At 43.8% G+C, this 12,540-nt stretch overlaps 1 protein-coding gene across 1 annotated transcript in view; it reads left to right on the top strand.

Moving 5' to 3' along the window:
• The window catches only part of THSD7B (thrombospondin type 1 domain containing 7B), a gene marked incomplete at both ends in the record, with an annotated part of 263,012 nt that extends 251,635 nt beyond the window's left edge, over window positions 1-11,377 (top strand). Inside the window, 7 exons of the mRNA XM_084264455.1 lie at window positions 877-1,036; window positions 1,790-1,963; window positions 2,058-2,153; window positions 3,239-3,321; window positions 4,755-4,947; window positions 8,609-8,696; window positions 11,296-11,377. Coding sequence (XP_084120581.1) covers window positions 877-1,036; window positions 1,790-1,963; window positions 2,058-2,153; window positions 3,239-3,321; window positions 4,755-4,947; window positions 8,609-8,696; window positions 11,296-11,377 — 876 coding nt within the window. The remainder of the gene's footprint in view (window positions 1-876; window positions 1,037-1,789; window positions 1,964-2,057; window positions 2,154-3,238; window positions 3,322-4,754; window positions 4,948-8,608; window positions 8,697-11,295) is intronic.
• Between the last annotated feature and the right edge of the window lie 1,163 nt (window positions 11,378-12,540).

The following is a 12,540-nucleotide window of genomic DNA, read 5'->3' as shown; positions in this document are numbered from 1 at the left end:
TTCTATGATGGAGTGACAGCATTGGTAGATAAAGGGAAGGCAACCTATGTCATCTACCTGGACTTGTGCAAGGCCTTTGACACAGTCCCCCATCACATCCTTATCTCTAAATTGGAGAGATGTGGATTTGATGGGTGGATCATCCAGTGGATAAGAAACTGGTTAACAGACCGTACCCAAAGGGTGGTGGTCAATGGGTCCATGGTTCATACAGTTCCAACCACCTCTGCAACAGGCAGGGCCACCAACCTCCAGTCCTGGATCTACACAAGGTTGCCCAGGGCCCCGTCCGACCTGGCCTTGAACACCCCCAGGGATGGGGCATCCACCACCTCTCTGGGTAGCCTGTTCCAGCCCCTCACCACTCTTTCTGTAAAAAACTTCCCCTTAATATCTAATCTAAGACATTCTAAAATAATCTAACCATGTAAATGCTTCTGTTGGGCTGTATCGTCAGAGGAGGTGGGTGGAAATGTCCATTCCTTATGGGCAGGCTCTGCTCTTGGTCTCTTTAGACAAGCCAAAAATTTCTACGTTCATGTCACTGAGCTCTAATTAAAAGAACATTAATTAGCTCTAGTAAACTGCTCAAAAGGCTGACCCCAAAGACAGTATTAATCTTTTCTAGTACCCACCTCTTCTCCTGCTTTGGATACAAGGCACATTACTGTGTGGCTCTGCACCTGCCTCTGGAGCTTCTGAGGAGATGTGTAGAGAGGAGATCTCCATCTGTCTTCCCATAACCGGGGATACTGTTGCAGTCCAAAGAACAAAATTGTGTCTTTGAAGTCTTTTTTAGCTTGAGTCAGACATATTTCTTCTGTCATCTGCTCATGTCAGTGATGTGTGTCTCTGTTCCCTTCTGTCATTTCGTAGGGCGGGCAGTGTGGCGATGGATTGCAAGTCCGCAACCTCACGTGTGTAGTGCACGATGCGTCTGCTTTGGCTACATCCAAACCAGTAGAAGATGCGTTATGTGGTGAGCTGCCTTTGAAAGAGACTGTGCTGCAGTTACCCTGCTCTGTGCCCTGCCCAGGTACTGTCTTTGGAAAGTCCCAGTGATTTTCTGCCCGTGATAGCTGTCTGCTGTGGAGATGCTTCCATAGCTCTTAATGCTGTCAGCTGGCGTTCTAAGAATTTGTGCTTTCAGCAGATCAGATAAATGCTCAGTCTGCTGTTTCTACATCATCTGAAAAAAGACTATTTGATTTTATTTTATTTTGAGAAAATTACATTCCCCGTGAAGCAGAAAATCTGGATAATTCATACCACTGGGTGATAAACTAGGAGTATTTCACTGCTACAGCTGTTGGATGCTTAGGTTGTCCTGATTCCTTCTAAAAGCTGTTGGATGCTTAGGTTGTCCTGATTCCTTCTAAAAGCTGTTGGATGCTTAGGTTGTCCTGATTCCTTCTAAAAGCTGTTGGATGCTTAGGTTGTCCTGATTCCTTCTAAAAGCTGTTGGATGCTTAGGTTGTCCTGATTCCTTCTGAAAGCTGTTGGATGCTTAGGTTGTCCTGATTCCTTCTGAAAGCTGTTGGATGCTTAGGTTGTCCTGATTCCTTCTGAAAGCTGTTGGATGCTTAGGTTGTCCTGATTCCTTCTGAAAGCTGTTGGATGCTTAGGTTGTCCTGATTCCTTCTGAAAGCTGTTGGATGCTTAGGTTGTCCTGATTCCTTCTAAAAGCTGTTGGATGCTTAGGTTGTCCTGATTCCTTCTAAAAGCTGTTGGATGCTTAGGTTGTCCTGATTCCTTTTGAAAACCTGTGATTCTTTCTTCCAACGTGCAGGTGACTGCCACCTGACAGAGTGGTCACAGTGGAGCTCCTGTGAGCTTACCTGTATCAATGGCAGGAGCTTCGAGGCAACAGGCCGCCAGTCCCGGTCCAGGGCGTTTATCGTTCAGTCTCCTGAGAACCAGGAGAGCTGCTCCGGACAAGCGATGGAAACGCGGCCTTGCTCAGGTAGTGTAGCCACAGCACTGCTTCCTCCCCATCAAGAGTTTATTCTGCTTTGGTTGCAAGGTAGTTGAAAACTAACTGGTTTTGGTATTTGCAGGAGGGAAGTGTTATGACTACCTGTGGAAAACCAGCCTTTGGCGAGACAATATACGCACAGTGTGGTGTCAGCGCTCAGATGGAATAAATGTTACAGGTATATCCGAAAATTGCCATGCACAGCCATGAGTGGGAGTCTCCATCCAGGTTTTTCTTCTTCTGCTCTGGTTCTCAGAGGACAGTTGGGCAGTCTTCCTAACTCCTCCAGGATTTCAGTTCGGATTGGTGTGTAGGAAAGGCAGATGGGAGCTCACCAGCCTTACTCTCAGGGCAACATACGACACATGTCATTACATGAGAGCATTTGGTTGAGCTAGCCTTGCTGTTGGGTTGGTCATGGGAAGAAATGAGTGTACATGTGCTGAAAGGACTTCCTGGGCTGCTGTGCACAGCTGTTAGCGCAAACTTCCTGTAGCTGTGGAGAACAGAGGAGAACATCACACGCAGGGTAGAGAGCCCAGCTTCTGTACCTCTTCTTCTATTCTACACACAGGAAGCTCAAATCACTCAAGCTGTGAGATTCCTGCTGTTGCCATGACCTACAAATTCTGTCTGCACAGGATGAAAAGGGAAATTCATGGTCAGCACTTTGAAGCTCCATGAGAAGTTGGCAAAGGCAGTAGGACCTGCATATCCATGGGCTCTCTCTAAATATGCAGAGAGTGAATGATGAGAGGGTAGAAATGAAAAGGCAAATGTTCTTACCTAGTTCTATTTATAATGACTAGTTAAGATAATAGCAGAAGTTTTATGTTGCAAGGTTGCTGAGTAGTTAAGGACTCAGTAACATGTTTTTATTCCTATAAAAGTGCAGACTTCCCCAAATGAGGATGGGCAAAGGTGTTATGTGGACTATGTCTTCTTACGTAGAGAAGACATTAATGAGGACACAGAAGATCTGCATCTAATTCCTTATTCTGTCCCCAACTTCCTATGTGGCCTGTGGCAAATTGCTTAAATCTGTATCTCTCTGTTCTCCATTAACAAGATGGGTATGATAATAATTCCCTGCCTTGTTAAGGCAAATTAATTAATGCAGTGCCTACAGATATTATGCTAATGTGCTCAATAGACTAGTATTTAACTATTTAAAATAAGCAAACAAGCACACACACGATGGGGATCCAAGTCAAAGGATCTCTACTGAGTACCCTTGAAGGCACTGAATAGTTTCTCTTCCAGGAGGATGTGCTCTTCGGACGAAGCCTGCTGAAGTTCGGCAGTGCAGCCCGGCGTGCAGAAAGCCATTCTCCTACTGCACACAGGTAACTGCTCGCTGCAGAATATGGTTGAGAAATTTTAACACCACAAAAATCTGTTCAATTAGTCTCCGTATCTTAAAAGCATTCCAGGACCTAGAAAACAGTTTATAGTGTGTCCATGGTACCACCTCGAGGAAGCTGTGGGAATTTCAGTCCGAAAGGAAATTTATAAACCCGCCCTAACAAGTGATGGGGTATTTTTGTGGTGTTCGAGGTTTGGTTTTGGATCATCTTGGCCTAACTTTCACTGTAAAAAATCTGTGTAAAAGAGGAGATGCAAGAGTATGTCACCTCCTGCTCCTCCACAGACACAGAAATCCCCCTGCGGTGTAGGGAGACTGTAGTGGTGTGATCCCACCATCCCCATAGTGCCTTCTAAGGCAAAACCTGGGAGTGACTTTTTTGCCAAAATGTTGAGTGTCTGCAACACTTCTTTACCCCTGAGCAAATGTGAGCCCAGCAATTGAGAATGCCCCTTCCTGCAGCACCGAACTTCAGAGTGAAAAGCTTCCCAGAATGCCTTATCTGTATCAGCAGTGTGATGGAGTATAAAGCCCAGAACCCTTTGAGTAGCCAGGGGCAGTATAAATATTTCAAAATATTTATATTTTGAAAATAGCCTCCTCAACTCCCAGCTTGAGATGAGTATCTGGTGGGGAGAGTTACCACTTGAAGCTAGCTCATGGGCAATTCAGTGTGGCTGAGAGGGTGGTCTTGAGAGTGCTCAGCGCCTACAGGAACAGAAACATGGTGGGTAAGCATGAATTTATTAGCTATAAAATAACTCTTGAGACTTCACCTTTTGTCCAAAAAAGCTTAGGATCGTGTCTGCCAGCAAAGTGAGAGTTGTCGTGACAAGAAAACTGATGTCAAGAGTTAAGTCCTTTTCACAAAGATTGTACACCAGTCATAACCAAGGGTATCAGACCCTCAAACAGGCATTGTAATTATAAATTAGCAAAGAAAAGCAATCTAAAAAACCCCAAACTGTTTTAAAGTAGAAATGCAAAACATGGAGTATCTATACAGCAAACTCAGACTTCTAAGAAATCTTCTGAAGAAAGTGTTTAAACTGATCCAGGGCAGCTAATACTTGGCCATAAGCAAGCAAGCTTTATTTCAGATAGCCCTGTGAAATACCAGCATGGAAATACATTGGGAGGGTTTGGGTCTGAAGTGGGATTGTTTCTTGTTTGTCTCTTCTCACCTTCAGCAGGGTCAGTGGGAAAGTTGGTTTTGGTAAGAGGAGTTTGGGTGTATATTTTGGCTTGTTGAACTGCTATGGGTTTGTGGCTTCCTGGCTTGTTTGGTTTGGTGGTGGTGAAGTTTCATGTGCAGGATGTGCCTCTCAGATCCTTCCTAGTTTGCCTACAGTTTGCACTGTTGGGTGAGAGGGTACTTTCTGGTTTAATACTGAATTCCCTTTTGTCACCTAGAGCGGAGTCTGCGGCTGTGAGCGAGGATATACAGAAATAATGAGATCAAATGGCTTCCTGGATTACTGCATGAAGGTACCAGGTTTAGAAGATAAGAAAGCTGATGTTAAGACCATTGCTGGGAAAAACAAACCTGTCAACTCAAAAATGCATGACATTTTCAAAGGATGGTCTATTCAACCTTTTAATCCAGGTGAAAAACTTAAATATGAATGGAATAAATTGTCTTTACAGTGTGTCTGTAGAGGAAAGGTACAAGCTTTGTAGATCAGAACATCAGAGATTGTGCCTGGGAGCCGCCTCCCAGTTTCTAACTCACATGCCATCTTTCATTCCTTTGTGCCTGTACAGAATAATCACTATCTCATATGTTGAGAGATAGCAAAGACAGAACGAAGCAATAATATTTTGCAAAACTATACTCATGTGTGATTTGGGGGGATGCTTGGAACTGTTATCTGATGATGTTTCTAGACATAATATATTTGGGCTGGGAAAGATATTGATCACCAGCGCTTCAGAAGATTCAGAGCGGAAGGTACTTAAGATTTCATTAAAGAAAACACTGGCTGCTTCTTGCCATATTTCAAAAGTATATGAAAAACATAGGGCAGAAAGTACAGAGTTTTGAGTTTTAAGTGTTGGGAGTTCAGACATTAACACCAAACCACAAAAAGCAACCAAGTGTGCCCATGCAGTGCATCCTGAGCAGATCTTTGACTTCCACACCATAAAATGCTTCCCAGTTGGAACCATATGCTGGACGTGCCCAGGCTGATCCACAGGACTGGTGCTGTAGCTGTAATAGCTGATCACCATGTTGACTGTTCCTTTGCAAGATTAATTTAGTCAAATTTCTGAAATGCAGTAGGACTTTTAAGTGGGAGATGAAGGTGCCAGCCATGCTAAGGCTTACTGACATGCATTAGGTCTCTCTAACACTAGCAGGGCAGCCTTCCCCCTCTCCTGTTACCTGACATTGGATTTGTTTCCTATTAGTTTGTAATGAACACGAGACTTTAGAAAACATGTAGCGAAAGGTTGCGTTACAGGATTCAGGGAGCCATAATTCTGTCTGAGATATGTGATCACGCTCTGAATGTTACATTTACATATTTGATTTGCATACAGTAGTTAACCTTTGCATTGACAGTCTGCGAGCTAATAGAGCTCGGTCCAAAGCCTTTTAAAGTTGGCTGGTTTTCAATCAAACCCATCATCCAGAAGCCCACACAGTTCACCAGCAGTTTGAGTCACAGGTTTGGGGTTAATTACCTTTTTGTCAGCATCCATGGCCCTCAGTAGGCTGTCTTACTTAGGTGTCATCTCTTCAGCTGCTACCTTTGCGGGGTTAGAAAAAGGGAGAGAGGTGTAGGTGGATGCTGCAGTCCTCGCTTTTTAAATCAGCATTCAAGACTGTGGCCCTGAAAGCTTCTCGTGGGCTTGACCTCAGTGCAGCATTTGCGATCCAGTTCTCCCCCAGGGACTGTGAGACAGAAATAGGGACTAGGGAGCTTTTGCAAAACATGCTGTTACTTAATTTTAGGGCAGAAATGTTATAGAAACAATATATGGGAAAGGAATGAGCGTGCTAAGTGTTTCACCAACCCTTTGGCATCCTGCAGGTAACTCTTCAGGCTGTATGTGCCCTGCAGACCCCAGCTCAAGGCTGGTCCTCTTCAAATCACTCCCCTTTGTTTAACTTCTTGACAAAAGATATAATTGCACCCCTTAAACAGGCTCTCAGGCTTACTAGTCTGGGGTTTTGCAATAATTACTGCTAGCTGAGCCAGGAAACCACTGTTACCTACCAGTTATGTAGGTCTGTGGTGAGCGCTGCCTGCATGGACGGCATTTACCACCCTTCAGTACCATAGTCCTTGAGATTTGTGTATGTCAAAGGACTTACATCTGTCAGTAAAAGCATACATGCCTCTCCCCAGTTATTTTACTTCCCTTCCCGGTCACAGTTTGGAACACAAATTTTATTACAATTTAATGAGCCTGAAGGTTTTGTTCTTTTAAACGCTCTGCGGGAGTGCACAGAACTGATTTTGAATCAGGCTGCGTTTCTCCTTTCTTTGCCACACTCTGGGAGGCCAGGGCTCAGGTAGAGAAACTTTTTTCAAGTTGAGAGGCAATTTAAATAGCATTGTTTAAATTGTAGGATGACATGGTCCAATGCCTTTATGTTGGGCATGGAAAGCATAGCTGCCTTCATAGCAGACATGGTGGGATGCCTTCTTGTGGCTGTGGCAGTCCCTTTGCAGGAGTGCTAAATATTTCTTGGCCGTCTCCAATTGAGAGGGCAACAAATTTCATGCCCAGACTTCAGCAGAAAAACCAACAACCCAAACCTGCTGAGTGGAGCTCTCCTCATGTGGGAGGTAGGCTGTAATTGAAGAGGAAAATCTGTGAGAACCTTTCCACAAAGCCTGGAAGGAAAAAAAACCCCAAACACCAAACCAACAGAACAAATGGGATCTGATTAAATATGTTTCCCCCTTTGAAAAAATTCGTAATTTGAAGATAAAATGTCAAACAGGCTCAGTGATTGTCCCGTGAAGTAACTCCCTGCTTGCATGACTGGGTTTGAAATGGCCTCTGTCAAACCACATCTGTGGGCACGGTGTAGGTTTGTGTTCCTGACTCCAGTAGGTGTTAATGGCTCTGGAGATACAATTCAGTTCAGAGTCCCAGTGCATGGAAAAGATGCCATCGTTGCTCCCCACAGGAAGCGCCGTGCAGCCAGAACGTAGCAAGAACCAGAAATGTCAGGCTTTAAAAATTATTATTAATCATAGAATCATAGAATTGTAGGGGTTGGAAGGGACCTCAAGAGATCATCGGGTCCAACCCCCCTGCCAAAGCAGCTCCCTAGGACATATCACTCAGATAGGCGTCCAGTCAGGTCTTGAATGCAAAGCTTGTAACTAAAAACCTGTCCAAATAATGTGTTTTGAGGCTTTCTATCAGGGGCAAACTTTTCAACACACTCAAGCTCACGTGTGCATGGGAGGGTTCCTGCAAGGGTCGCAGGGTGAGTGCCCAGGCATTGTGACCCGACCAGCCCTGTCACGAGCCTCACTGCGGCTTAAAGCCAGCTGAGCCTCTGTTCCCGTGGCCCAGCTCTATCCCTCTTACCCTTACAAAGTGTGGTCTTGTTTCTGTTCTAAGCTGAATTTATTTATTGTTAGCCAAGCGTTTTTCACCTCTTAAGTAGCTTGTTCACTCCTGCTCACTGGTATTCCCCCCGACTGACCCCAGGTATTTCCAGAGAACAATCCCATCCCTTCTCACTCCTCTTTCCTTTAGGCTGAATGTGTGGGTTATTGCCCCTGCTTCTATCATCTGGGTCATCTCAATGCTGAACTGCCTTTGCTAGAGCATGAATGGAGCTCCTGAGCAAATGTGCTGAGGTTATCTCATGCTTCTGCTCCTTTCCATGGGCAGGAGCCTGGCCAGGTTGTATTTTTCCTGCTGTGCCGTAAGCCCGGGCTGCCCATGATGAACTGCTGGAGCTCAGCTGGAGGGGAGGTTATGAAATAATGCTGCCTTGGAAAGACTGAGACAGAGTTCTTTTCCATTTTTTTTTTTGGTTGAGGAAAGTCTACACTCCTTACCAAAGTTAAGATTTAGTCTTTAAAACAATTGATTTTTACTGGAATCTTTTCTCCTATCAAACGTGTGGGGTTTATGGGTTATTCCCATCCAGTCCTAGCTGTGTTTCCCATCAGTGATGCTATGAATTTTGCTTCTTTGCTTTCTCCTCATCATTTAAGAATTTGTGTATTTTAGAATGAAGTTTTTTATTCTCTTTTCTCCCATTGTCCTTTTTCCTCATCTTCCAACAGATGGCAAACTGAAGATGTGGGTGTATGGAGTATCAGCTGGAGGGTTCCTTCTCATAGTTTTCCTGATTTTTACATCCTACCTGATGTGGTGAGTGTAGAGTGTATTTTGTCCTCAAATAAAAGCTAGCTTGCTTCTATTTAAACAATTCAAAATACATCACAATGCTCTGTGTTGCAGAGATTTAATCCTCAAGGCTTTAGGAAAGGATGGAGCTTGGATTACTTAACTGCCTTCATTTGGCCCCTACCTCAGAGTAATTTAAAACTCCCCAAAATGCCAATCTTAATGGATGTAATTGTGAAGAAGTATGGTGGCCATGCAGGGAAAGAATTGGTTTTGCTTATCAATAGTCCCTTACATTTATTCATACTTCTGCTGGGATTAGAAAGGGCTTTTTATTGTATTCTTAAAAAAAAAAAAAAAAAGAAAAAGATAAAGTAATAAAGCAAAAGTGAAAAAAGGCAAGGAGGCTGATTGGATAGAGGGGCTGGCTTCTGCTCAAGGAAGGGCTAAATAGAATAGAGGCATTCAGTTGGAAAATGATGTTTAACGTGGGAATACAATAGAGATCTATGAAATCATGAGTGGAGTAGAAAAGGGCGCTCGGGGATTTTTATTTCCCACAATATAAGAGGTAGGAGGCATGTGATGGAATGATCGTTTAAAATAAACAAAAGATTTTATTCCTCACACAGCACATTATTACCTTGTGAGCTTACTGCTGCTGGGGACTGTGCATGTCAGGAAGATAAATGGATTCAGAGGTGGTGTAACAGTTCATGGGAGATTGGGTGTTAATTGTGGTTTTGTGGAGGTAGGCTCCAGATCAGGAAAGCCCTAAATAGGTTTTTGCAGTGAACCCATCGGGTGTGGAAACATGTCCTGTGTCTAAAGCTGCTGTTAGAGGTGGGGTACTGGGTGTCCCAAAGCACTGGTCTGCACCACTGGGCTTTACTGGTGGGGGAGATGTCTGCCCTTCTCCAAAGCAGCCATCGCCTCAGGCAGGGCTGGTAGACCTAGCCTGACAAAACTAGTGTTGGAGTACTGGGAAAGGTGCTGCCATTGATGTGTCTTGGAGGAGAGGAAGGGAGCAGTGGCCAGTGTCCATGTGTCCTGGAGAAGAACCAAATGGAATTCAACAAAGGCAAGTTTAGGGTCTTTCTTACAGGGGAATAAACCCAGGCACCAGTACAGGTTAGGGGTTGACCTGCTGAGAAGCAGCACTGCAGAGAAGGACCTGGGAGCCCTGGTGGACAACAAGTTAAGCATGAGCCAGCAGTGTGCCCTCCAGGAAGGCCGGTGGTGTCCTGGAGTGCATTAAGAAGAGCATGGCCAGCAGGTCAATGAAGGTTATCCTTGCCTCCACTCTGCCCTGGTGAGGCCACATCTGGAGTTCTGTGTCCAGTTCTGGGCACCCCAGTTCAAGAAAGACAGGGGAACCCTGGAGACAGTCCAGTGGAGGGCTACAGAGATGCTTATGGGACTGGAGCATGTCTCGTATGAGGAAGGGCTGAGAGAGATGGGTGCTGTTTAGCCTGGAGAAGAGAAGGCTGAGAGGGGATCTGATCCATACTTAGAAATATCTGAAGGGTGGGTGTCAAGAGGAGGGAGCCAGACTCTTTTCAGTGGTGCCCAACGATAAGACAAGGGGCAGCGGGCACAAACTGGAACACAGATGTTCCATCTGAGCGTGAGAAAAAAACTTCTTTACTTTGAGGGTGACCGAGCCCTGGGACAGGCTGCCCAGAGAGGCTGTGGAGTCTCCTTCTCTGGAGATACTCAGATCCCGCCTGGACACGATCCTGTGCAACCTGCTGTAGATGATCCAGCTTTAGCAGGGTGGTTGGAGTAGGTATATCCAGAGGTCACTTCCAACCCCTGCCAGTCTGTGATTCTGTCGTTCTGTCCTGCAATGCCCACAACTGTGCCTGAGGACCACAGGGCTGGCCTAGGCTTTACAAACATGAATGGTACAAGCTGCCCCAACCTCTGCCAGATCAGAGCAGGCCACCAGAGCGTCGCAACCATGGCATGACAGCATCGTTGCCCATTTTCACCCCAAATCGATTTTTTTCTATCTCACTCTCTTAGCCTTTCTCTCAGCCTTTCTCTTCAGTTAAAAGCTTAAATACCAGTGTTTGGATGCTGCTGAGGAGTTTCAGCTTCCTTATTTTCCAAGCTATGTAGCTACCACTTCTCTGTGGCTTCACAGCGGATCATACAGAGGATTTTTTAAATAACATTACATAGTTCTCCATCACTTGAAGGCCAGTGAGGCAGTGTATTTCTCAGGAATAATTATTGTTGCTTCAATACTGTGCCAAAGGAAAAATCAGAATATCCCACTCCTAGACAGCTCATGTTTCAATTTTCCTGTGAGATGTTCCTCCTATTGTCAGCTGTGAGAAGACGCGGGAGACAAATACACTCTATTTCCTCTCTGGATGAAGAGCACAGTTGGCTGCCCATTTTCAGCAGGCTGTGTGTCCGTACCACACACGTAGCAGCACACAAGCAGGTCCATGTGTTTTTTCTTGGAAGTAGTCACTCTACTGCAGTGTCACCGAGCTGCAAAATGAAATAGCTGCTGTGGGAAGTCAATCTGTTGTTCAAGTTCGGGGTTTGATGGCTTTTCTGAGCTTATTACAGTTTATAATTTTCTCTTTTTCAACTATTTTCCTTGCAGCAAAAGAACAAAGCAGCATCAAAGCACCCCTCCACAGCAGAAGCCTCTAACCTTAGCTTATGATGGAGACATTGACATGTGACGTAAGAAAGAAATCCAAATGTAGACATCGGCTGCCTTAACTGCTTTCTTTTTTTTTTTTGGAACTCTCTGACTTCTCAGTTTTTTGAGGAATCTTCTGATGTGTAATATACTGGGCAGAACAGAAGTATTGCGAGCTTACGATTTTGCCACCTCTTTATTTGGAAAGTCAAAGACTTGGATCTTGTGAAACTTTGCTGAAGAGACCAGAAAATACAGCTCTTCCTGTTGAGCAATGGGAAATAAAAGAGAATCTACAGACATCAAAAAAGAATTAGTTTAACAAAAAAAAGGCATGACAATCCTGAGGAAAATGTGACATTTACTGTAAATGACAAGTTTGACACAGCATCATTATGCACTATATTAGTGCAGGGTTCTTTATTCTTCACATATTTCAACAATGAGTTTTTCTAGTGTTTACATTTCGTTCAAGGACTTTAAAACCGGATCACACATTTTGAGGAACGCAAGGAAGAATGAGTTGAAGTGTCTGAAGTTATCAGGTTTTTTAAAGTTTCTTCCTTCTTATCCTGTTTTCTGGTCTGGAATATGATTTTGCTTCATTTCCACCTACAGGACAGCATAAGGATTGTTAAAAGCATTAGGTGGTTTCTTAACCAAGTATATTTTTTAACAAGTTGAGTAGCTAGGTGTTTGGGTGAATGGCTATAGAGGATTTGATTGTTTAAAAAGTATTTTAAATTAAATTAAACCATGTAGATACATTATGGCCAGTTTAAATTCTTATTCAGTTTAATTAATACAAACTCTGCTTTTTGTATTTCAATTTTCTTATCTGAGATATTTATAAATTCTTTTTTTGAATTTAATTACCTGACCTCATTTAATACACATCAAACACAAACGTGGTTTGTAGAGGGTCTTGCTTTTTTAAATGTTTGGAAGCCACTGAAACAGTTAACGTGTCGTAAACATCTGGGAACATTTGAAGAGGGTAAGTGTTTGTAGTAGTGTGTGTTGCAAGTAAGAAAGTGCCATCTTGTGGTATTGACTTGTATTTATAAGCAAATAAAATGCTAAAGAGAGTGAGAAAATTGCTTCTGGTATGTTGAATTAAATGTGTGCAAACAACATTCGTTATGAGTCCTTTTGCTGTATCTGAGATTGCACTGGGATTTCAAACAATAATGGTGTATTTTC

This window comes from Gallinula chloropus, assembly GCF_964237585.1.
Source record: "Gallinula chloropus genome assembly, chromosome: 5".
Lineage (NCBI taxonomy): Eukaryota > Metazoa > Chordata > Aves > Gruiformes > Rallidae > Gallinula > Gallinula chloropus.
The sequence above is the reverse complement of the archived record's forward strand: the minus strand, read 5'-3'. Positions and strand labels throughout refer to the sequence as shown.